The 27,297-nt window shown below is 41.6% G+C and overlaps 1 protein-coding gene and 1 long non-coding RNA gene across 11 annotated transcripts in view; both read left to right on the top strand.

Annotated features, from left to right (window-relative positions):
* The window catches only part of CAPN3 (calpain 3), a 140,435-nt gene extending 116,727 nt beyond the window's left edge, over nt 1–23,708 (top strand). For all 10 annotated transcript variants that reach the window (XM_040333099.1, XM_040333101.1, XM_040333093.1 and 7 more), the window contains 7 exons: nt 3,860–3,917; nt 6,332–6,396; nt 10,329–10,397; nt 13,299–13,377; nt 15,263–15,379; nt 19,187–19,245; nt 23,280–23,708. In XM_040333099.1, coding sequence (XP_040189033.1) covers nt 3,860–3,917; nt 6,332–6,396; nt 10,329–10,397; nt 13,299–13,377; nt 15,263–15,379; nt 19,187–19,245; nt 23,280–23,306 — 474 coding nt within the window. In that variant the 3' untranslated portion in view covers nt 23,307–23,708. The remainder of the gene's footprint in view (nt 1–3,859; nt 3,918–6,331; nt 6,397–10,328; nt 10,398–13,298; nt 13,378–15,262; nt 15,380–19,186; nt 19,246–23,279) is intronic.
* Nucleotides 23,709–24,542: 834 nt separating this feature from the next.
* Nucleotides 24,543–26,770, top strand: LOC120921016. The gene is made up of 2 exons (XR_005744821.1): nt 24,543–24,928; nt 25,930–26,770. It is a non-coding gene; the product is annotated as an uncharacterized LOC120921016 (long non-coding RNA).
* The last annotated feature ends 527 nt before the right edge of the window (nt 26,771–27,297 follow it).

A 27,297-nucleotide genomic window follows, 5' to 3' on the forward strand; every position in this document is an offset into this window, starting at 1 on the left:
AGCACGATTGCTGTAAAAACAATTGTGACCTGGAAGACCATATACAGTTGATTAAATAGTTCAAAGGGTGAGGTTTCCATTTGCCGTTTGAGGAGATAATTATCCCATTGTCTGAATGTGAATGTGTCTATATATTTTTTGTGAGACTAAATTTGCAATGTCAGCCACTCTGATCAGTTTGTACACAAGTAGGGCAATATACAAAACAATGCAAAAAGGCCATAAGTACTCTTTAAGACCCTCTTCACATTATCAAATATCTACGCTATTTTGACATGTGATTCTGCATGTCTCATAGGGAAGCCCATTCAATTGAATGAGCTGCCCTATGGGCATTGCTTGCCCAAAAGAAAACCCCTGCCCTTTTTTGGCAAGAAGCTTCACACAATTTGTGAAGACACAGTTTGCTGCAATTGTTTTAACCAATAGGATTAATCAGAAGAGATTTTGTTACATACATTTTCAAATTCAAGTAGAATAACACTACTGCTCAAGGCACTTCTAATAAGTGTGGTCTCTGACTCAAAACTATCTGATTTCCCAGCTATGGGACATACTGTATGTAGCAAAACACAAACTGAAGACAAGCGTACTTGGAGGCAGCCCCCTCACCCATTGAGTACTAGCCTGTAAATACCCTTTCGTACCAGGTAATTTTTTGGGTTTTCAGTGCTCTGATAGTTTGACTGACAATTACTTGGTCATGCAACACTGTACCCAAATACATTTTATATAATTTATGCGTACACATATATATAATTTATGCGTACACATATAGACCTTTTTTTGTGTTAATTAACAACAATTCTTTTTTATTATTTACTAAAGGAAAGAAAGTCAAAATTTAGAAAAAATTAACTAAACAATTTCCCTTATAATCTGTCATAAAACAAAACCAAAACATTTAAACTTAAAACTTAAAACTCACCTACACTATTCATCCCACCACTGCACCAATGTATGTGCAAGAAAAATAACTCTAAGGCCCCGTACACACGAGAGGATCGATCCGCTGGAATTTATCCGCGGACCGGTTTCAGCGGATAGATCCGCTGGTGTGTACGATCCAGCGGATATTTATCCGCGGATATTTTTCCGGGCGATGGATTTCCAGCGGATCAAAATTTCTTAGCATGCTAAGAAATCTATCCGCTGGAATCCAGTCCAGCGGATTGATCCGGTGGTCTGTACAAACTCAGCGGATCAATCCGTCCGATTCCCTCCCTCGCATGCGTCGTAATGATTCGACGCATGCGTGGAAGTCCTTATATTACAGCGTCGCGCACGTCGCCACGTCATCATCGCGGCGACGGCGCGACACATCACCGCGGAGGGAATTCCGCGGGGATTTTGATCTGATGGTTAGTACAACCATCAGATCAAAATCCGCCAGAGGATTTATCCGCGGACTCTCGTGTGTACTAGGCCTATGAAGCCGCCATTTAAAATACAATTAAATATTAGCACATCTACCACAGCAAAACAAATAAAACAAATAAAACATATGTGTACACAGTAAATAGTGTCGCTGTACCCACCTTGTGGAGCTCAAAGGAACTGCAGCCTCGTGTTCTCATAGTGTGCACACGGCCTTGTGCTGTGTGTGTATGTACGTTACTGTACTATTGTAGTTTTTTTGTTTTTGCACATAAAGTTTGCCTGGGAGTTACCATTGAAGATTGGAAACCGGTGTAAATTGTCATTTAACCCTTAAGGGGTTGATGCCTGATGTGCCGAGTATGAAAATGTGTTCTGGTTGACACCTATGGGGGAGCGGTGTCACGATCTTCACGTGGTGTGGTGGAAGCTCTCAAGCAAGATTATTTTATGACAATTATTTTATTAAACACCTTATGTTCTATTAATTTGAGGATATTTCTTGAACTTTTTTTCACTTTCAGTCACTGGGTGATATTAATTTATGTGTTTATGGCACATGCTAATTGGGTATAGTGCCACTATTTACTGTGTACACATATGTTTTATTTGTTTTACTGCAGTAGATGTCCTAAAAAAAGCAAATAAAATGTCAGGAGAATACAAAGACCCCAAAATGGCTCCTATATAGAAAGCACACACACAATGGAAAACTCATTTTTTGCCACAATATTTTTGGAAATATACTGGTATTAAGGTGGTAATTCATAAAGCTGGTAATGGTGAACTAGAGACAGCACATCATTAATGTGCAGCTCATACACAGGGGGAAGTGAAGGGGTAGGTACAGTGAGAGGATAGAGATGAGGGGGTAATGTGCAGGATAAGGGAGGTGAAGGATTTATTATACAGGCACTACACAGAGGATGGACCTGAGATGTACAGGAATGGCTGAAAAAACAAACTTACAACAAAAATGTATTAACTCCCATCTTGAATCTGCTGCTGCCTACTTCCCTAGGGTCCCTCTATTCTCAGGCCTCCTACACACGATAGGTTAAACAGAGGACAACGGTCTGATGGACCGTTTTCATCGGTCAAAACCGATCGTGTGTGGGCCCCATAGGTTATTTAATAATCGGTTTAAAAAAAGCCAACTTGCTTTAAATTTAACCGATGGATTCTTAACTGATAGGTCAAAACCGATTGTTAGTAGGCATAACCAACGGTTAAAAATCCACGCATGCTCAGAATCAAGTTGACGCATGCTTGGAAGCATTGAACTTCGTTTTTTTCAGCACGTCGTTGTGTTTTACGTCACCGTGTTCTGACACGATCGGTTTTTTAACCTATGGTGTGTAGGCGCGACGGACCATCAGTCAGCTTCATCAGTTAACCGATGAAAACGGTCCATCAGACCGTTCTCAATGGATGGACTGATCGAGTGTACGCGGCCTCACAATTCTCCTTCCTCCCCCAAGAGGGTTCTCAGATGTAAATACAAGCAATTTTTACATTTGTGATTGACAGCAACCATAAGGCATGGAGTCACCAGACGCATGCACAACATGTAAGCAGAGCACGGTTTTAAAATATCGCTCCAGAACACCGCATTCACCACTCCACAATTTTAAAATGTACAGCGGTAATAAAGTGAATAGAGGTACAAAAACAAAATTACAGTGGTAATAAAGTGATTAGGTATAGCACCAATAGCCCAGACATTGACCAAGGCAGCTGAAGACCTCCAGTGCGGGGAGAGGGGGGCTTACTTTTTAAAGGTGCCTTGATGTGGCGCTGTGGCTCTACATGTCTTCACAAATGTATGCAAGAAAAACTTCAGTGTTTTACTTACCCAAGTAGTTTTTTTGTGGCTAGCTTGAAAATGAGTTTGGGGATCTTTTGTGTAGATGTAAACCAACCATATGAAAAAAATGGCATTTCTATTTGAAATGCATTTTCATGTGGTGAATTTTAAGTGAAAATGGACAAGTATGAATACAGCCAAATTCTTTCTTCCTGTCCCTAATGAGTTTGAAGGCATGCACCCATAATACACTGGTAACAGAAAAAAGGAGATGGAGAATGTTTCCAGAGGCTTTTACCCCTCCTATGGCACAAGGACCTTGGTATGGGAAGCTGGATGTAATGGTAGAGGGTGGGACATATATTTAGAGAAGGAGTGTAGGGCAATACATACTATACAGTATACTACTCCAAATAACGGTTAGGGACTAGCCAGTGGAGGGACCTCAAGACCGGGGCGATAGATTCCCACGTTTTTTTTACCTGTTACCAGTCTGGCTGCCGTCTTCTGGATGACTTGTAGACGCGAAATCTGGTATTTGGGTAGTCCACCCAGCAATTGACTAGAATCAACTTAGTGATGCCAGAATGTTGAGATGGATTGACTTCCTTTGGTTTTGTCTCGGCTTTGGTTTTCTTTCTTTAGCTAATGTTTTCATTTCTGGTTTTATTCTAGGACATGGAAATCAGTGCTGATGAACTTCAGAATGTTCTAAATAGAGTTGTAACTAAACGTATGTATACATTTCATCTACTTTCCACACTGGCAGCTTCTAGAATACGCATAATTTACAGAGCACTAAAGTAATGTACTATATATAAACAGAAAACAAAGCTATGCCTATGAACTTTTTTTTAATGTTCGCTCCATCCAAAGCTGATATTTCAGTTTTCTAATGTGACAATTGGGGCTTCTAGTTGCAAGATATTTCTACTAGAATTACCATAACAAAGCCCAGTGTTGGTATCATGCCCTCAAAACAGCCTGGGTTAGTCCAGTACTGAGAGTGGCACCTTCTCTTTGGCCTTGTGAGTAGGGCTATGGTGAGTAAATAGATATCAAATATGTTAAGCTTAAAACTGCCCGCTGCTGTGAAATAGCGAAAAACAACGGGACCCAAATTGTCCATAAACAATACGTTAAGAGCCTTTACAGGTTATCAGTTTAAACTTAGCAGCGAATGATGGGCCTAGAATTATTATAAATCAACAATGGAGTATACAAAAGTGTAAAGGTAGCTCAAAGATAATTAAACCCATCAGTAAAAACAGAAATAGCAGTTTGGGGGAATCTGACTTTTAGTGTACACTAGCACTTTTAGTTTAGAGTAGCTACATCTCAGTGTATTAAACATTTTACTGCGCAGTGTTTTATTTGATATATTAACCAAATTTTGCACACTAAAAAAATCTAACAGTATAGAAATATAGGGCCAGATTCACAGAGATCTGCGGCGGCGTAACGTATCGTCTTTACGTTACAGCGCCCGAACGTTCTGCGCATGCTCCATGTGAAAATTTCCCGCCGTGCTTTGCGCGAAATTACGGCGCCCCGACGTATTTTTTGAACGGCGACATGCGTTACGTCGTTTCGTATTCCCGGACGTCTTACGCAAAAAAAATAAAAATTTGAAATTCAAAGCGAGAACGACGGCCATACTTTAACATGGCTGTTCTAAATTTAAGCCATGAAAAAGCAGGCTTATGTTTGCGACGGGAAAAACCAACTAGCGACGACGTAAGAGAATGCGACGAACGCGCGTACCTTCGTGGATCGCCGTAAACCGCTAATTTGCATACCCGACGCTGGAAAACGACGCAAACTCCACCCAGTGGCCACCGGAAAATTACACCTACGATCCGAAGGCGTATGAAGCCGTACGCATGTCGGATCTTAGCCAAAAGCCTTCGTATCTTTTTTGTGAATTACAAATAAAGATACGACGCGGCAAATTTGAAAGTACGCCAGAGTATCAGTAGATACTCCAGCGTACTTTTTCTGTGAATCTGGCCCATAGGAACTAGTACTGCTCACTTGTTTTTCTATGGGCCAGGTTCCAAAACTGCCTTATTCTTGCATTACTATGTGGAAAGTCACTGACATGGGATGCATGAGGTGTCACCATTATGTGGATACTTATTCTAAATCCGTGACTCATTAAAGGGGTTGTAAAGGTTCGTTTTTTATTTTCTAAATAGGTTACTTTAAGCTAGTGCATTGTTGGTTCACTTACCCTTTCCTTCAATTTCCCTTCTAAATGTTTTTTTTTCTTTGTCTGAATTTCTTACTTCCTGTTCCTCCTCACTAAGTTGTTCAGTAAGCTGTTCTAAATGACTTTCCATCGCTCGGATGATGATGGAAAGCTAACTGAGGAGAAACAGGAAGTGAGAAATTCAAACAAAGAAAAAAAACATTTAGAAGGGAAATGGTTCAGCCTGAACTCATGATCGCGCCAAACCATTCACCCAACACTACTGCTGTATTAAGTTGTATTATAAATGTATTGTCTGGCCTGATGTTGTAAAGCACTGCGCTAACTGTTTGTGCTTTAATAATCCTGTATAATAATAATATTACTAGTGAATACAGCTAAATAGAACATAGCATCTGAGTCTGCTTATCACGAAAAATAGATCCCGATGCAATTTCCTATTATTTATTTTATGCAAAGTACTCTTTATTTAAGCATTTAACTTTATTCCTTATGCCCTGGCCTGTACACACAAAAAGCTGACTTTCATCAGTCTTGCCTACACACCATCAGTTAAAAAAACGATCGTGTCAGGACGCGGTGACGTAAAACACGACGACGTGCTGAGAAAAATGAAGTTCAATGATTGAAGACTTGATTTAGGGCATGCGTTGATTTTTAACCGATGGATTTCCCCACAGACGATCGTTTTTTTCTATTGGTATTTTAACCATCAGATAATTTTAAAACAGGTTCTAAGTTTTTTTACCGATGGGAAAAAAACTGATGGGGCCCACACACGATCGGTTCGTCTGATGAAAATGGTCCGTTTTCATCAGACGAACCGATCGTGTGTACGCAGCATTAATTGTTGTTTTTTTTTTGTTTGTTTTTAAATGTGCATTTGTTTTGTGATTCTGTATGCATGACTACAACGCTGGTTTTATTTTCTTCAGATAAAAACCTAAAGATTGAAGGTTTCACCCTGGAGTCTTGCCGCAGTATGATTGCTCTTATGGATGTATCCTTTTTGTATGAAATTAAGTTAGCATACATAACCTTATCTTGTAGCTGTAAATTGGAGATTTGCACTGAAGGTACGTCTTGCAATCATTTTATGTTGTACAAATAAACAGATTCTGAATATGTGTTGCATGTCTAAGCAGGAATAGGCAGAAGTTAAGTAGTTTCAATATTGCCACATCTTCAGTTTAACAACTAACTTGCGTTAGCAAGATTATTAAAAAGGATTTAAAAACGGATGATAAATGACAGATCACAATTTCTCTTTGGTGAAATGAAACACAGCAATGTTTCCAGATTTTAGAGCAGCATATGACAGCTTCATTGAAAAACAGCTGTATATAGCCATTAGGGAAGTGGGCATACTGGTATGTTAAAGGGGTTGTAAAGGTACAATTTTTTTTCTTAAATAGCTTCCTTTACCTTAGTGCAGTCCTCCTTCACTTACCTTATCCTTTGATTTTGCTTTTAAATGTCCCTATTTCTTCTGAGAAATCCTCACTTCCTGTTCTTCTGTCTGTAACTCCACATGGTAATGCAAGGCTTTCTTCCTGGTGTGGAGTGTCGTGCTCGCCCCCTCCCTTGCACTATAAGAGAGTCAGGACGCTATCTTTGTTGCAGATAGAGAAAGGAGCTGTGTGTTAGTGGGTGTCATGACTCTTTGGTAGTCCAAGGGAGGGGCGAGCACGACACTACACACCAGGGAGAAAGACTTGCATTACTGTGTGGAGTTACAGACAGAAGAACAGGAAGTGAGGATTTCTCAGAAGAAATCAGTTCATTTAAAAGCAAAATGGAAGGATGAGGTAAGTGGAGGAGGACTGCACTAAGGTAAATGAAGCTATTTAGGAAAAAAAATTGTACCTTTACAACCACTTTAAAGCTTACCATGACAGGCAGCAAAGCACACATACTTCCTCCTACCGGAGGCAGAAAATATTATTAGTGGATTGATTCACAGTGATGCATTGGCATGTAAAGTTTAAATTGCTAAATTTAAAACCTAATTGGGTGGGACTTTAAATGAGGCTATGGCAATCCGGCACGTAAGCCTCCATCCCCGGCAACATGAAATAGGGAAAATAAATTATTTGGACTTTTACTGAAACAGAACACTGGGGCAGAGTGAATCAATCAATATGATAAAAAATATTTATTAATGGCATGCTAGGGCACAATGCAATGTAGGTAAACAGGGTAGATCAATAAATGAGTTACAATGTATAACAGAAGCATGATTGGTAAATCATATAGCATTCTAATAGTAGCAAAAATAAACTTAAATAACACATGATAAACAAAGAAACCAGCAATGTGACCCAGAATGACATATAACCATAATAAATAGTAAAATACAATTGATGATTCGGACAATATCAAGCCCATAGAAATAAACATCTTCACTGTGACATGACAGCTATATTGTATGTTCGTATGCTCGACACGTTTCGTGGAATAACTCCACTCATCAGGAGCATCTAGGGACTGGGGTAACCTACACTCAATAATAGTTGATAATGAGAAACTAATTAATGGTAATTCATTAGAAAGGGAGGGAACACTACACGGTGATCCTAACAATCTTACCTATGGGTATTTGGTAAAACAATATGAGCAGTAGCAAAGCTGATAGAAGGCATTTGGGGGTTGAGAGATCTTTTCCCTATTTCATGTTGCCGGGGATGGAGGCTTACGTGCCGGATGGCCATAGCCTCATTTAAACACTTAAGACCCGGACCAAAATGCAACTAAAGGACCTTGCCCCTTTTTGCGATTCGGTACTGTGTCGCTTTAACTGACAATTGCGCGGTCATGCGACGTGGCTCCCAAACAAAATTGGCGTCCTTTTTTTCCCACAAATAGAGCTTTCTTTTGATGGTATTTGATCACCTCTGCGGTTTTTATTTTTTGCGCTATAAACAAAAATAGAGTGTCAATTTTGAAAAAAAATGCAATATTTTTTACTTTTTGCTATAATAAATATGCCCCAAAAATATATATATAAAAAAAAAAAATTTCCTCAGTTTAGGCCGATACGTATTCTTCTACATATTTTTGGTAAAAAAAAACACAATAATCGTTTATCGGTTGGTTTGCGCAAAATTTATAGCGTTTACAAAATAGGGGATAGTTTTATTGCATTTTTATAAAAAAAAAATTTACTACTAATGGCGGCGATCAGCGATTTTTTTCGTGACTGCGACATTATGGCGGACACTTCGGACAATTTTGACACTTTTGGGACCATTGACATTTTCACAGCAAAAAATGCATTTAAAATGCATTGTTTACTGTGGAAATTACAGTTGCAGTTTGGGAGTTAACCACAGGGGGCGCTGAAGGAGTTATGTTTCACCTAATGTGTGTTTACAACTGTAGGGGGGTGTGGCTGTAGGAGTGACGTCATCGATTGTGTCCCCCTATAAAAGGGATGACACGATCGATGCTGCCGCCACAGTGAAGAACGGGGCTCTCCCCACTCTTTAGCTCCGGGGACCGATCGCGGGACCCCAGCGGCGATCGGGTCCCGCGGTCCCGGTCACAGAGCTTTGGACCGGGTCGCGGGCGCGCGCCCGCGACCCACGGCTGGGTACATGTACGTATATGTGCTGACGTATATGTGCAGGAGGCGGTCCTTAAGTGGTTAAAGTCCCACCCAATTAGGTTTTAAATTTTGCAATTTTAACTTTATATTCAAACTATCGGGGATGGAAACATTACACTTATTTACTCTTTTACCCTATTATACACTCTTGACTTACATCTTATGCCAATTTAGATAATATGCCATACTGCGGTATTCCCATTCCAATTATAATATTAGGCTTACTTTTGGGGTTGGTGCATAGCCATGTCCGGGAGTTTGTGTTATTAGGGCCTTTAATTTAGGTTAAAGGGATTGTTGCATTATTGTTTCCCTTCAAAAGCAGGCTTTTGTTTTATTTTGTATTTTTTTGGGCATGGGATTAATTTATTTTGGGGGGTATATTAGGTTTTTATTGCTTGTTGATGGGATTTTTTTGCTGTATGGATTTTGTTTCAGGGGTGGTATTGTTGGTTTTTTTTTTTTCTTTGTCTAGAGTATGTCTAGAAGTGGTGTAAAAAAATAAATTCCAACCTCTTAAGATAGGAACGTAAAAACAAAGCTCTTTTATTATGATATAAAGCTCAATTTGGTGAATTATATAGAAATCGAAGCAGACAATATTTCAAATCTCAGTATCTTTCACGGAAAGAAAAGGTTTTGCTATATAAAGTTGTGAATGAGACAGTTTGTCATAGATGAACTTGAATGTTGATGAACCCTGTCACAAATAGATAAGGAAAGACTTCATGTATTTGAAAGGAAGGTGCATTGGGGAATTTATGGAGATCAACATGTAATATCAAGTTTTATGAAAGATAGAAGGATGCTAAACTATCAGCAGTACACAGTGCATGTCAAAAAAGATTCAACAAACAGAATTAGATGGGAAAAAAATATATAGTCTGACTCAGATCATGATGGCTGGATGAAAACAAAAATAACCATGAAAAAGGAATAGCAAAAAAAATTGGAAAGCTATGGCCATGGACAGAGAAGAGTAAAGGAAGCTCTTGCAGGAAGTCACGACCCTTGACAAGTCATTACACCGATAACTGTTCCAAAGTAAAACATTGAACATCTTCGAAGATCTGAACAACGAACATAAATCAAACTGGCCACATGTTCAGCAGATTCACAGCTCCAGAGTTCCAGCATATCTCTAATTTCTGTACTGACAATCCCTGAAACAGTCACTTGTAGGTTGCAGGTCACAAGTGGTGTCCTGCAACACTCCAGGGATGTGATGTCCACTGTTTAATTTTCGGTAGCAACAAAAAACGATATGACATCTCATTAACATACCAAGAATGGAAAACGTGAATCCTTAACCAATTTTCATACAGACAGATGGATGTGGCCGGTTGAATCTGCAGGAGTTTCAGCACCTGTGGAAAAAGATCAAGGAGTGGCAGGTAAAATCACATTGATCTATCATTGCTATATCAAACCGATGCAAAAAGTACAGTAACCCATACCAACCAATCAGTAAACTAATATGGATTACTGCACTATGCATATCTTTATTACACTTCTTCATTAACCACATGTATATAACATTTTTTTTTTTGCTACAATACAATTTAGAACCCTAAATATTGTATATATTTTGTAAGCAGAGGCCCTAGAGAATAAAATGGTGGGTGTTGCATATTTTTATGCCGCACGGAATTTGCACAGCGATTTTTCAAATGCAACGTTTTTTAAAAATATAAAAACACAACATAATGCCCAATTTTTGGGTAAAATATAGAAGATTATGTTAGGCCAAGTAAATTGATACTTTACACGTCACAATTTAATACTGTGTCTGCCTGTAGAACAGCGCCCCACTAAGGTACTTAAAAATCCCCAAAAATACCTTGCGTGGTATAAATAATTGTATTTAAAAAAAAAAAAAACATTTTTATGTTGTCTCTTAAAATTTTTTTTTTACTTTATTGCTTTATTTTTTGACTAACTTTATTTCTATCACAAGGATTGAACAATATCTCTTGTAATAACATGGGCTGTGACAGGACTTCTTTATGGCGAGATCTGGGGTCTTTTAGACCCCAGACCGCTCCTTCGATCTCCAATGCAGCCGATCAGACACAGATCGGTCTGATCGGCTGCATCCCTGGCTGGTAATGGGCAAGTAAACAAAGAACCAAAAACAGAAGTGGCGAAATCTTTATCACTTCCGATTTCTGATATCACACAGTGGAAGGAACAACCTCAGTTCCTCTAACTGTGCCAGAGGCCACTGGTTGCATCCTTACTGGGCTACCTGATGGCTCAGGAGAGCTCAGTAAAGGTGATGAGAGGATCATGGGACCCCTTCCACCCCCTGTAAATGTAATCCAGTGGCTCATTTGTCCCTTGGATTACTTTTACCGGCTTTGGAATCCCCAGTTGTAGTGGTACAGCTGCAGCGATGATTGAGATATCACCCTTCCTATTGAGTAAGCGGTATGTTGCTGGATGGGAAGCAGTTAAAGGAAATCTGTTCTGAAAGATTATGTAGGCTGTTACCACTGACCTCTTTCTGTTTTTTCCCCATATGCTTTCATCCCCCCTCCTTTCTTTTTTCCGAGCCTGCGGTGCAGTGTACAAAAAACGAAACACGTGAACTAATAAAGTACACGTGAACACACCCCCTAGGGATGCAGAACTCCTGACAGGTGCAAGACATTCTAGTCCACCTAGCCAAAAGGACTGTCAGACCCATTTCCTCATGACTAGCCAAAGCTAACTGCTGAGTATGCTAGATTAGGTGCTTTACCGAACGAAGACCGCCAGGTAAGGGAGGAAGATACCCAAGGGCCACACATCTTCCCCCCTAGGCTTCAGGGTAGGTCCAAAAACCCATACCCTATCATCCAGTGGGTGAAAAGAAACATAAAAATGAGCAATGACAAATAGGTGAACAAAAATAAATATAGGTGCCAATGTGCAATGCAGTGGCTGCCTAAAAACAAGAATTGCCCTGGTTTCAGCCAAAAGGCTGAAGCCATGAGACAGTGTGCATTAAAAAAACAAGCTGTGCTGTGGCCTAGTGCCTGTTCTCACAGTGGGGTCCAAACCCATAGTGAAACTGGGCACTCCCTTGGGTTGTCAATCCCAGGGAGCGTTTAACACTGCAGGCTCTCTGCCTTTCTAGCCCTCAGCCAAACCACAGAGCACTGCTCAGATCAGGAACCACAGTGCTCCTTAGGTTCCTCCACATTAGGAAAGTACTACCAACACCCACCTTACCCAGTGGGCACTTAATTTGGATTATTTTCCATGTGAAAGGCCCCAAGGACCTCCATCATATCAGCAGGCATACTATACAGCCAGCCATTCCTGTGATATGACTAGAGTAATGGCAAAGCACTGGACTGATAAGAACATATATGGCATATACTTCTGATATTGTCGTACTGCATTCATTACTTTCTGGATCACTAAACTAAAGTCAGTGTGAAACTGAGTTCTGACTTAGGCCTCATGGACACTGGACGTTAAAATAAGATTATAAAAACGTCAGTAGCTTTCCAGTGACTTTTTAAACCTTTTTCAAAATTTTTGCAATAGCAGTTTTCAGCATTTATTAGTGTTTTTCCGCGTTTTTTAGCTTTCTGTCTCTTTAAAAAAAAATTCAATGGTTGAAAAACGTCCAAAAACACTTTTTGACGCTTATCTACGTTTATCAGCGTTAGAGCATTTTTACAGCTGAAAAACGTCTCTCATAACCCACTAGTTTTGGGGGTTTTTTTACTGCTCAAAAATGCCACTGCCCAAAACTGCTCATAACAGTTTATCAGCTTTATCAGTTTATCCTATGTGTCTACGTGTGCATGGACAAATAGAATAACATGATGGAGAGTTTAATGACTGAAGAAAAAAACGGCTACTGCCAAAAACAGCTGCTGTAAAATTGTCCAAAAACGTCCAGTGTGCATTACTCTGAATTTGCTTACCTTGTATTTTTTCTGGGTAATTGACTCAAAATATTGAAGCCAAAGACAACCAGGCAACCAACCAAGGAGGTCAGCAATGGCAGTCTACTTTGGGTTTTCATTTATCCAGGTCATGGTACATATAACAATTTACTTTCAGCCGCAACTTGTTCTGTAATGTTGAATATATTTCATTACTCTTCTAAGTCTCTGTAGAGGAAACCTATTGGATGAGTGAAAAGAAGAGATTGTGTAAATTTTTCCATCAATATAAGCTTTTTATAGAAAAATACAGACATGTGTTATGTTTTATTATATACAGTATTGTTAAAGTAGAAATTGTAAAAATGGGTTTATATTACAGATGAGTAAAATACGATATTATTTTTTCAGAAAATATTCATCAAATATGATGCAGACCAGTCGGGAACCATCAGCAGTTATGAGATGCGAAATGCTGTCGATGAAGCAGGTAATATTTTATTATGAAGTGTGGATGGCCAAATAACAGAGAGGACCTGTGGAGGCTAGAGTGGAGAGCACATGCTGGGGGTGACCGGGGAAGAGATGTAACAAGGAGATCAAAACAACACTGAGGACAGGCATTAAGAGTACCAGGGGGTCGATAGTGCCAAACAAAACACAGCCCTCCCACGAGCGCACACTTTAGTATGCCCTATGTCAAAAAAGGACTTAGTAGAACTTTAACAGGAACTTTGGGGTCAGTTCACTAAGTTTACCGAATGCAATAACATGGTCACGTGAGGCATTTGCATAAATTAACACATGCGGTAAATTAGGTCCAATTCATAAAAAAAAAAGATTTTGCTCCATTTACTGCAACAGTTAAAAATGTGCCGGTAAATATCGTTTAAAAAGCTCTTTAGTCCAATTCACAAACGGACAAGAGAGTAAAAAAAAATTGAATATTTACCACTAGAGTTTTGCTGGCTGTATCAGATGTGGTATTTGTCAAAAAACAGCGTGGGGGTCAGGGGGGGGGGGGGGACACTGCGCTGTTTTTTGACAAATAGCTTGCTGCTAAAGAGCAGACAAGGAAGCTGGCCGCCGCTTCCTTAACAATGCATGACTCAACAGCTGTCAGCGGGTTTCCCGCTGACAGCTGAATGTAAAAAGAACATGCCGACAATTAAAGATGATGAAAAAACAGCATGGGGTTCCCCCCAATGCATATCAGGCCCTTCGGGTCTGGTATGGATTTTAAGGGGAACTCCATGCCAAAGAAAAATCCATGCCAGACCCTTATCCGAGCATGCAGCTGGTCTGTAACCTCACAAGAGGAGCCGTGCCTCCAGGTGACGTTACCAGGTGGCCCCTCTACACAATCCTCTGACCTGGGGGGAGGATTTTACTGGGGTACGAACTGACCTGGGGGGATTATATTGCAGCACAGATAGACCTGGGGTGGATTATACTGAATGACAGACTGACCATGTTTGATTTAACCATGCCCCTTAAAGCTCCCCACCATTATTAATGCAATTTAACCTTACCCACTGTTCACTGCAGCGTGCTACTACTGCATTACTCTTCTACTTGGTATGTCCAAAAGGAGCCTTAGGTTTTGTACAATCCTAGCAAAACATCTGGCACAATTAAAACCATGCCCACTCTTCACTGTGGCACACTACGCACACCACTTGAAGCAATAGGGCCCAACGTATGAGCACGCACACAGGCCCACTGATTTCGTAACCGGACCTTGCTGTAAAGCCTTTTTCTAAAGCCCTTTTTGTTGCACCACACAAGATTGCCATCTGATGACAGCTTCAGAGTATCTGACGGGTGCTTTTATCTCTACTACACGCAAGCATCTATTATCTTTTTTAGTAATAAAAGACATATTATACTGAACTTAGAGTCAGCCTTTGGGTGTTCTTTTGTTTTATTAGTGATATTCCTTCTATCTGTCGAGGCGCTGCACTAAGTCATATTTAGCCAACTAATGTTATCCTTGATGTATCCTATGTGGATATAATGAACTTTCAGCTAGGACTTTGCACTATAAGGGATGTTAATGGATTCAGACATGCTTGGGACAAATATAAAACGACTGCAATTACTCTTATGTTTCAACCTCTCTTAATGGAAAATATTTGTGCCAGTCTGTGAAAATAAAAAGTACTTGGGTCTACCTCTGGGAGTGGGAAGTATTTAGGTCTGCCTCTAGAAAAGGGAATTATTTGGGTCCACCTTTGTAAACATAAAGAATTTTATTCTACCTTTGGCATTAGATAGTTTTTGGGTCTACCTCTGGTCAACTGTAAATTTTCTCAGTATCTATGTGGGTTGGATAGACATTGGACTAATATTCTTTTGTTGAACTTTTTTCCTAGGGTTCCATCTGAATAACCAGTTGTATGACATCATCACAATGCGTTATGCAAACAAGCATATGAACATTGACTTTGATAGCTTCATCTGTTGCTTTGTGCGTCTGGAAGGAATGTTTAGTAAGTTTATTTTACTGCCTTCTACTAAATGATTTCACCTACTTTGACTTTACGGCAGAACCTGTAAATGACAGCAACTACAGACCGGCAGGAAACATGTACTGTTCCTCTAGTATGTGTAAGTGGTAACCTAGGTGCTGAATTTTGGGGGTGGGTCCCCCTTTTCTCAGGCCTCCTGAGAACACAGGATATTCCCCCAAAACGCATTGCCTAGTTTAATTATAATTTCTTTTTAAATTGCCAACAACTTCAGCCCCAGAAGGATTTGCCCCCTTAATGACCAGGCCATTTTTTGCGATATGGCACTGCGTTGCTTTAACTGACAATTGTACTGTCATGCGATGTTGTACACAAACAAAATTTATGTCCTTTTTTACCACAAATAGAGCTTTCTTTTGGTGGTATTTTATCACCTCTGCAGTTTTTATTTTTGCGCTATAAACAAATAAAGAGCAACAATTTAGAAAAAAAACTATATTTTTTACTTTTTGCTATAATAAATATCCAAAACAAAAATAAAAAAAAATGAATTTCTTCATCACTTTAGGCCAATATGTATTATTCTACATATTTTTGTGTTAAAAGAAAACCGCAATAAGTGTATACCGATTGGTTTGCCCAAAAGTTATAGCGTCTACAAAATAGGGGATATATTTATGGAATTGTTATTATATATATATTTTTTTTTACTAGAAATGGGGGTGATTAGCGATTTTTAGCAGGGCTGAGACATTTTAGTGGACAGATTGGGCACATTTGATCAAATGTTGGGACCATTAACAGTTATACAGCGATAAGTGCTATAAATAGCGACTATTCACTGTATAAATGTCACTGACAGGGAAGGGGTTAACACTAGGGGGCAATCAAGGAGTTAAGTGTTTCTTGGGGAGGTGTTTCTAACTGTGGGGGGAGGGGACTGACAGGGGGTAGAGAGAGATTGCGGTTCCTGATTACTAGGAACAGCAGATCTCTCTCTACTTCCCTGACAGAATGAGGATCTGTCTGTTTACATTAACAGATCCCCGTTCTGTCTCTCTGAGGAGCGATCGTGTGGCACCAGACACACGTATCGGCACCGGCAATGCGCCACGGGCACGCGCCCCCTATAGCTCCTCAAGCGGCCAACGTACACCTACGGCAGTTTGCGCAGCCGTGCCAACCTGCCACAGTATAACTGCAGCAGCTAGTTATCAAGCGGTTAATCCAATTATTTTTTTGGGAGGGAAGTTCTAGAAGGCACATTCCTAAAGGGATTGTAAAGGTTATTTTTTTTATTTTCTAAAAAGGTTCCTTTAAGCTAGTGCATTGTTGATTCACTTACCTTTTCCTTCGATTTCCCTTCTAAATGTTTTTTTTCTTTGTCGGAATTTCTCACTTCCTGTTCCTCCTCAGTAAGCTTGCCCCCATCATCCGAGCCGTTCTGGCTGGGGGTTAGTCAGCGTGCTCTCCCCTTCACTTGGGACATCATCCTTGCGGGGAGACGCTGTGAACGTTAACAGCATCTCTCCGCAGGGATGTAGTCCCAAGGGAGGGGGCGAGCACGCTGACTTTCTATTTTTTTGTGTAATTAGACAATTTTTTTAAGTTCTTAGGGCCAGATTCACAAAAGAGATACGACGGCGTATCTCCTGATACGCCGTCGTATCTCTGTGATCCGGCCGTCCTAACTATGCGACTGATTCAAAGAATCAGTAACGCATAGCTAGCCCTAAGATCCGACAGGTGTAATTGAATTACACTGTCGGATCTTAAGGATGCAATTCTAGTCCGGCCACTAGGTGGCGAGGCCACTGCGGTCGGCGTAGAATATGCAAATGACTAGTTACGGCGATTCCCGAACGTCCGCGCTGCCCGTCGATCTAACTTTACGCCGTTTCCGTCGGGTTACGCCGCGTAAAATTAGGGCTGAGCCCTAGGTGTTCTAAGCCAGTTAAGTATGGCCGTCGTTCCCGCGTCGAAATTAAAAAAAATCACGTCGTTTGCGTAAGTCGTCCGTGAATGGCCCTGGACGCCATTTACGTTAACGTCTAAACAAATGACGTCCGTGCGACGTCATTTAGCACAATGCACATCGGGTAATTTACCCGACGGAGCATGCGCAGTACGTATTTACGATTTACGTTACACCGCCGCAAGTTTACAGGTAAGAGTTTTGAGAACCAGGCACTTACGCTGTAAACCTGTGGTGGTGTAACGTAAATGGGATACGTTACGCCACCGTGGAGTAACGTAATACTATGTGAATCTGGCCCTTAGTTTCTCAAATCTCCCGAAAAACTGCTAAATACACACGTCGGAACTGTTCTTTTTTGAAGATGAATATAATTGTGTTTTGCCAGTCTTAGGATCCACACAACATGGCCTGCATACTGTAGCCTGGACCTGGACCTCTCTCCGGTTAAACTTGTCAGGAAACATGAGGGCTGCCACTGCTGACTGCTTTCTGGAAATGCTAGTTACCTAGCTTTCAGGGCAACTTACTGGCTTCAATATTTTCTAAGTTACTGACCGAGAACATTTATGTCAAGAAAGTGGAAGTCTACATACAGTACTTTTCTGGGTCGATGGCTCAAAGACAGATAAGGATCCTTATGCTCGCTGAATGTAAAAACATTTGGTGACATAACTTAATTAATACATACAGTAGCTGCTTTATATATCTGCCTGGAGTTCAGCTTTTATGCCTTGTACACACCGTCAGACTTTTGATTGTGCAAAAGTCCACCATGAGTCAGACGGAAAGAAAAAGATCAGGTTCTCTATCCAAGGTCCGTCGGACTTCCGAAAAAAAAGTCAGATGGAGGCTACACATGGCCAGACTTTCCTAGAAAAAAAGCCAGTCTGACTTTTTTTCTGGGAAAATGAGAAAGGCATTAGAATGAGGGCTCTACTGTTTTACTAGGTGATGCCTGCCTTATGCAGGGTAATGGGAAATGCTGTCATGCTGGAAACTGCTTTTATTAAGTCGGAATCAGTAACTTTCCATCAGGCCCTGTGCACACGTCCGAGGAACTCGACGTGCCAAACACATCGAGTTCCTCGTCGAGTTCAGTGTTGAAGCCGCCGAGGATCTCGGCGGGCCGACTTTCCTCATTGAACAACGAGGAAATAGAGAACATGTTCTCTATTTGGCCCGACAAGATCCTCGTCGGCTTCCTCGCTGAAAAGTGTACACACGGCCGGGTTTCTCGGCAGAATCCAGCTCCGACCGAGTTTCTGGCTGAATTCTGCCGAGAAACTCGGTCGTGTGTACGAGGCCTAACTCTTTGCAGTCAGATGGAGCAGAGCTTTTACTTCTGGGTGGACTTCCAGTGGAATTCCAGTTTTAGTGAAGCGTAGCTCTAAGGCTGGGTTCACACTGCTGCCGCATGCGGCTCGCAGCAGGGGGTCCGGTATGTTCTCCAATTAAGGGACGAAACGGGGATACATTTTTGGCTGAATTCAGCCCTGAAACAGAGCCAAAAACACACAGAACCCCTGTGCAAGCCGCTCCGCAGCCACCCCGGATATATGTGAACCGGCTCTATAGAGAGACAATCACAATCTCCTGTCTGTTGTTAATTGGATGTGGAGAAACCCTCATCCAATTCGTACTAGTGTGAACCCAGCCTAAAGGTTATTTCCAGCACTCATTCCATAGAAAGTGAGTCAATAATAATTATTCAATCTTGTAATATTGCTACAATACATCCAGAAATTATACTTATATAGTACAGCCAGGTAAATCCACAATTATTTGCCTTCAAGCCTTGTCCCACATCTTATCTTATCTTTTATAATGTTCTATTTTGATTTGTTTTACAGGAGCATTCAATGCCTTTGACAAAGATGGAGATGGGATTATCAAACTCAATGTGTTAGAGGTAAATACTGAAGATATTTAGTCTTATGAGGAGCAGTATATTTTGTTCTAGGTTCAGGTGAATGATCATTTTTTTTTGTGTATATTTGGTATTGTAACGGTCACCACCGTTTACGACCTTCCATCACATCCAAGACAGCTTATCGACACTCCAACCGACAGGACCCGATCCCATTTCATTTGCCCAGAATCAAGACGAGACACAGCTCTGTGCTTGTTCCAAATGTAATGATACTTTAATGGTTTCTTCTCAGCTTTTTATACAGTACAAGGCATTAAAGCAACAATGAGATCTCCACCCCCCTAATCACACACTAAGGCTAATTACTTAACATTCATTAATCAACAAAACACCTTCACCCACTCAGTTCCCTAGGCAGACGTTTCGTCTCCGCATACAGCTTGACACCTATTCACACCTCTGAGCATCAATAGGCTGTAGACAGTGTTATCACACAATTAAAGGCCTTTCAAAAGCTAGCCTTATTTAACATATTAACAGTCTTCACAGAGAGATGAGTCACTATTGACTGGTTGGGGTCACAATTAACCAACATCTTGCAGTGTCTCAAAATCCTGCAATACAAACTATCAGTGATGTCCCATCTCATGTAATACATGAATTACGATTCACTTGCCACCCCATGCCCAAAGGCACAGAGTGGACTCAGACCCAAGAGTTATCAGGGACGCTGACACAGGAGTATCCCCCATCCTCGCAAAGTCTCTGGTTGTCCCGGGTCATTCCGTTACAGGTATGAATACCCAGTATTGTGCAAAGGAGATGGATGATTAAAATGGAAAAAGGCTTTGCCCCATTTTTTTATTTTTTTTAGCTCAGTAAGCATCTATATTGCAGAAATGAGAACATAAAAAAGGTATACTTACTCTGTTAATGATGTACTTTGTATTTGAATATCAGTTTGAATGGATGCATGCTTTATGATTTGAGTATAAGAAACTTATAACTGTCTGCCACGTTAAAGAATAACTCCACTTTTGTTGAGAAAAAAACATTCCCCTCTGGGTGATCTATGTACATTGAAAAGATTTTAACAAACTTTGTAGCAGATTCCTACCTTTTGATATTCTAGAGAAATAGCCATTTGTCTGTGTCCATGTAGAGAATGAATCTGTATGGGAGTAATTTTATAATTATCAATCAGTTGTTTAATTTGCAGGGTTCTAATGAAGAAAGTTGCATGTTCTACATCCCTTTAGATGTGATTTCCCATTGGCAGTATCTCCCCAAAAATGAAATTTTTCTTGCGTGGGATACCCAAAATCTAAGTTGATTCCCTGCAAATTTCTGGGAAAATCAGTAAGCCAATCACACGAGCAAACCATGTGTACTGGACGGCTCCAGGTTGCCAAATTGCATTGCATTTTACAGAAAATGACAGTGCTGCAGACTTAAAAGGAAAGGTCATTTTTAATAACATACAATTACAATAGGAAGGAGAAAAATTGCGCTAATTATAGTCCAATATATTTGCAGAGCATATGATTGATCCAGTGCTTTCACACATAGTTGAATTGATCGATAAAAACACCCAGTGATTGAATCACAGACAAGTGTACGTCACCTTACAGAGAACCTGCTTACCAGATAGTAAGCCAAGTAAGCAGATGGCTTTAACCCAGCCCAGGCCTTTTAATTTGCAAGAAGACACGGAACTGCTGTATGGATGTTGATGAACCTCACAAACCACCTATCATAGATTCATACAGGCATTGTAAGTGGTATTTGAATATCAACCCAAAAAGGAAGAAAAATAGACCATAGCGTGATATATTAGGCACGCATCGCCGCCATTTTAAATCACCAGGAAGTAGACACAATCACTAAGGAAATTTTTCCCAGGGCTGATGTTGAACATTACCTACGGGACATACATAGCTAGATTCAGAGACGTTTATGCCAGCGTATCAGTAGATACACTGTCGTAACTCTGAATCTACTCTGAATCTACGCCGTTGTAAATTTAAGCATACTCTGGAAACCAGATACGCTTAAATTAGGCTAAGATACGAGCGGCGTAAGTCTCCTACACCGTCGTATCTTAGGGTGCATATTTACGCTGGCAGCTAGGTGGCGCTTCCGTTGATTTTGGCGTAGAATATGTAAATGTGCTAGATACGCCGATTCAGAAACGTACGTGCGCCCGCCGCATTTTTTTACGTTGTTTACGTAAGGCTTTTTCCGGCGTAAAGTTAGTCGAACAAAAAGCTGGCCTAGCCGATGTGAAGTATGGACGTCATTCCCGCGTCGAATTTTGAAATTTTTACGTCGTTTGCGTAAGTCGTCCGTGAATGGGGCTGGACGTAATTTACGTTCACATCGAAACCAATACGTCCTTGCGGCGTACCTTGGAGCAATGCACACTGGGATATGTCCACGGACGGTGCATGCGCCGTTCGTTAAAAACGTCAATCACGTCAGATAACGAATCATTTACATAAAACACGCCCCCCTGTTCCTCATTTGACTTAGGCGCGCTTAGGCCGGCCCATTTACGCTACGCCGCCGTAACTTAGGAGGCAAGTGCTTTGTGAATACAGCACTTGCCTCTCTGACTTACGGCGGCGTAGCGTAAATACGATACGCTACGCCGGGTCAAAATTAGGCCGCCCTACCTGAATCCAGCTAACAGAGTTTATGGTTATTCGCCTGAGAGGTTTTTGTCATCCATACACCAGTTCCGTGCTTTTTCCTGCCAAGGAAAGACCCGGGTTTAAGCCATCTGGATCCTTTGGCTTGCTATTTGTTAAGCAGATTCTCTGTGAGGTGGTGGTGCACTTGTCTGTGATTTATTCTTCGGGAGTTTTGATTCATGCAATCTTTGTTTTCAACGCTGTAAGAGCAACCATATATATTGTATATCAATCAAATTAGACAATATCACGCTATGGTCTATTTTTCTTCCTTATTGGGTTGATATTCAAATACCACTTACAGAGCCTACGGAACATATGATAGACTATAATTAGCACAATTTTTCTCCTATCCATTGTATTTGTGTTATATCCCACATTTAATTGACACTTTTGGACTGGTTCATCCATTTATTTGATTTCTTAATTTGTTTCAATAGCGCAGTTTTTTTCCTTTTATACAATTACAATAGGACTTGTATATGCTACCTTGTATACAGTAGTTATTTTTTTTTTACTCGCAAAAGTGGAGTTACCCTTTAAAAACAGTTATCGTTGAATCAAATGAAAGCCTTCTTTAAAGCGGAGGTTCACCCTAAAAACATGTATATACCATTCCATCCAGCATACTGCCGACATGTACAGTATGTTTTTTTTTTTTTCGCTGTACATACCGCCGTATAGCTATTCCCCCCGGCTTCTGGGTAGTGGCTCCAGCGGGAGTGGGCGTTCCTATTCAGAGACTAAGTGATTGACGTGATGACAAAAGCTTCCTCCCGGCACATAAGGCGCGTCACCAGTTTCCGAAAGAAGCCGAACGTCGGTGCGCAGGCACCGTATAGAGCCGACTCGCAGTTCGGCTTCTTTCGGAAACTGGTGACGCGCCTTATGCGCCGGGGGGAAGCTTTTGTCATCACGTCAATCACTTAGTCTCCCGCGGGAGCCACTACCCGGAAGCCAGGGGAAAATAGCTATACGGCGGTATGTACAGCGAAAAAAAAAAAACAGCATACTGTACATGTCGGCAGTATGCTGGATGGAATGGTATATACATGTTTTTAGGGTGAACCTCCGCTTTAAGTTTTGGATGGATCAAGGAAGCATTTGGAATTATTTCATTGGTGTCTGTGTCCCCAAGGAAAGATTTTCTCTTAAATCCTCTTAGTTCCTTTACTTTTAGTCCTGGTGTCAGTAGACCTGTGACATGAAATGAGGGTACATCTGTCCATTGGGGCAACAGACAGTGATACAAATCTGACAAAGGTTCTATCCCTAATCCACTCAACCCAAAACTAGAAAAAGGTTTGCTCTTACGTCAAATAATGAGAATGTTACCAATTTGTAAGTAATTAATTTTTTTTTATTTTTTTTTTATTTCAGTGGCTGCAGCTTACCATGTATGCCTAAAGTTATCACAAACTACATCGACCTCAGCTCCTGTCCCTCGTTCACGCTCATACAAGGAACGACTCAGGATCTCTGTTGGACAGAGCAAACCTTTACCTCATAAATCTTAAATATACGTTTACTGAAATCCACAGAAGAGTTTAAAAATCAGGACCGACACGACTGACTTGTACAAGCAACCCTGCAGCCGTTATTAACTATTGTTATGGTTTCCTTCCCTATTTATAGCACCAACATCAATCTTTTCTTTAAGCAAATTGTATTCCTAAAATGGAAAATCCCTTTAAAAGTAGACAAATTATATCATGTACACAGCAAAAGTTGCAAGAGGGCTGATGCATCACAGTGAAATCATTTGAACATACTGTAGAACCTAAGAAATAAATAACTCATAAACCTATACATAGGGTTCCTTTGGCCATTTCATCATAACAAGTTCATTAAAGACTTGAGGATCAAGAGAGGTCTTCTATAAATACTTACCCAGCTAAGGTATAGACTCAGTACCAGGGGTGGACTGACAACTCATGGGGCCCCCGGGCAATAGAAGATTATGGGGCCCCCGGGCTTACAGATGGCCACCACGCCAGGAGGCATTGCATAGGCAGGGTAGCTAAAATCTCAGGATTTTCACATCAAAAGCATGTCGGTTTTGGACAGATGTAAAAAGAACACCGATTTTTACATACTGTCCCTGGTTTTATCGAGCCTGGCAACCCTGATAGGGCACCCTAGTGGCATGGGGCCCTCGAGCAGTGCCCGAGAGTCCCAATGGTCAGTCCGCCCCTGCTCAGTACACAATGGTTTCAGGGCACCCTGCATATCTTTTAAAGTGCAATTCCAGCCACACAGCTATGAACCCTTCACCTGCCATACGATATAGCTAAAGGACAGAAACTACTGTTCAATATTACAACTCTGTCACTTCCCATGTCAATGCTCCTTATCTAGCCTGCTCTATCGGGACAATATTCGATCATCTGCACAGAAAAGGGGTCCTCTGTATCCCCCACCCCCTCCCCGTATATCTGGCATAAACACATCCCCTTATCATCCCTAGCTTCTGAAATAAACACTGTACAGTGTAGTGGAGCTTAATTGGACCACAGTGTGTATGTGCACTGGAAACCAGTATAGCATACCATAGTACAGGGATATGCAATTGGTGGACCTCCAGCTGTTGCAGAACTACAAGTCCCATGAGGCATAGCAAGACTCTGGCAGCCACAAGCATGACACCCAGAGGTAGAAGCATGATGGGACTGGTAGTTTTGCAACATCTGGAGGTCCGCAAATTGCATATCCCTGCCATAGTATATCTACAGGATAGCAAAATCCCACCCGGTTTGATTTCTGGTACAGATTATAAAGAAGTTAATCTAAAGATATATTTAAAGGTGAAGTACAAGCAAAACAAATAAAGTGTAAATACCAGCAGCATGTGTATTGTTAGTTGAATATTGGTGTCCATATTGTATTTCCGTCTCCTGCGCTCTCTCCTTGTGAAGAATGACTGGTCTTGTATCTGCCTCCCTGTAGTTTCCTGCGGCCAGCCCATTTGGGTGGACCTATTGGGCCCTACCCACAGCTCTGTTCTCTGCAAAGAGTTTTTGTACCTTAAAGTGGAGGTTCACCCTTTAAAACATTTCTAACACTGCATCCAGCCCAGTTGTGCATATAAAATGACACTGACCTTTTTTTTTTTTCGTAGATATCGTTTAGCCGTGGAATTCACCGCGGCTTCCGGGTTGGGAATCCCGCGGGAGTGGGCGTTCCTATCGACATGCCAATTGATTGACATGCTAAACGACGGCGCACACAGCGCGTCACAACTTCCCGAAGGAAGCTCGGGTCGGCTCGGCTCTATTCGGCGCCGGTGCGGAAGTCGTGACGCGCTGTGTGCGCCGTCGTTTAGCATGTCAATCAATTGGCATGTCGATAGGAACGCCCACTCCCGCGGGATTCCCTACCCGGAAGCCACGGTGAATTCCACGGCTAAACTATATCTACAAAAAAAAAAAAAAAAGGTCAGTGTCATTTTATATGCACAACTGGGCTGGATGCAGTGTTAGAAATTTTTTATAGGGTGAACCTCCACTTTAAAGCGGGAGTTCACCCAATGATGTTTTTTTTTCTCTTTTACCCTTAGATATATGCTCATTTAGTCTAGGGGAATCGGCTAGTTGTTTTAAAATCCGAGCATTACTTACCGTTGTAGAGGGCGATCTTCTCCGCCACTTCCGGGTATGGGTCTTCGGGAGTGGGTGTTCCTTCTTGATTGACAGTCTTCCGACAGGCTTCCGACGGTCGCATCCATCGCGTCACGAGTAGCCGAAAGAAGCCGAACGTCGGTGCGGCTCTATACTGCGCCTGCGCACCGACGTTCGGCTACTTTCGGAAAATCGTGACGCGATGGATGCGACCGTCGGAAGCCTGTCGGAAGACTGTCAATCAAGAAGGAACGCCCAGTCCCGCAGCCCATACCCGGAAGTGGCGGAGAAGATCGCCCTCTACAACGGTAAGTAATGCTCGGATTTTAAAACAACTAGCCGATTCCCCTAGACTAAATGAGCATACATCTAAGGGTAAAAACAGCATTTTACCGGCGAACCTCCGCTTTAAGTTCAGCTTTACATTTTTTTTTTTAGGACCAGTCTTAAAGTTCAAATGCAGCTAACTAGATCAAGCAATAATCAGCTTTTAGAATCTCCCAACAAATTTTGGATCCTCTATCATCCACTGTCAGAGGAAGGTTGCTGTGAGTAGGTGCACATGGAAGAAATTTCTTGATAGTCAGAGATACAGTCAACTATTCTCACTGATGAGTGTGCCTTCATAAGTTCTTGGCACAAGAGTCAGTGGTACTGAACATAGAATGGTCAAGTTCTACTGCTCATAACACCCATACCTGATGACTCGCACTCTTGCAGCCTCGGCCTCTAATGCGATCTATAGCAAGGAAGGCCTGGAGAGGTGTTTCTGCATCTTCTTACCCATACCTTGCTATGACGCCCAGCTCCCGTGCTTTGTGCAAAATGTACAGAGAATGATAGCTATGGGGATAATAACAGCGCCAAATCTTCTCTCTTTCCCAGTCTGTGACTTGAGATTTATAAGAGAAGCAGCTCACTAATGAGCTCATCTCTCTGTCAGTCTGCTCTCTCCTCCTATCAGTATTGCCACTTAAGGGCCGTACACACGATCCAAATATCAGGCAACATCGATATTGGGGCCGTGTGTACGACAGCCAGTCCGACAGAAGCCAACCGAATGGGCATGGAGGAAAAAGGTCTGCTAATCAGCGATGTACGGTGCGATTTGGCGGGCGGGTGCGCTTCTCTGTCAGAACACAATAGCACAGCAGGGGAGATGGTTGTACTAACATCAGACGGTTAGTATAGCGGCTCCACCCGAGCTCTTCAGTTTTTTTTTTCAGCCTGCTGGGTTGAGCGAAAAAAAAAAAAGAAGACAACTAGGGGCAGATCCACATACATCTGCGTGGGCGCAGCATATGTGAGATACGCTACGCCGCTGTAACTTACGTTGCTATTCTTTGAATCCTGAAAGAATTTGCGCCGTAAGTTACGGCGGCATAGGGTATCTCTCGCGGTGTAAGGGCGCGGAATTCAAATGCGGCGAGTAGGGGGTGTGTTTCATTTAAAACATGCATGCCCCGTCCGTCAAAACTCCCAGGGTGCATTGCTCCAAATGACGTCGCTAGGACGTCATTGTTTTCGACGTGAACGTAAATGGCGTCCAGCCCCATTCACGGAAGACTTACGCAAACGACGTAAAATTTTCAAAATTATACGCGGGAACGACGGCCATACTCAACATTGAGTACGCCACCAGATAGCAGCTTTAACTATACGCCGGAAAAAGCCGAACGGAAACGACGTAAAAGAATGCGACGGCCGCTCGTACGTTAGTGGATCGTCGGAAATAGCTAATTTGCATACTCGACGCGGATTACGACGGGAACGCCACCTAG

The sequence above is a fragment of the Rana temporaria genome, chromosome 13 (genome assembly GCF_905171775.1).
Source record: "Rana temporaria chromosome 13, aRanTem1.1, whole genome shotgun sequence".
Lineage (NCBI taxonomy): Eukaryota > Metazoa > Chordata > Amphibia > Anura > Ranidae > Rana > Rana temporaria.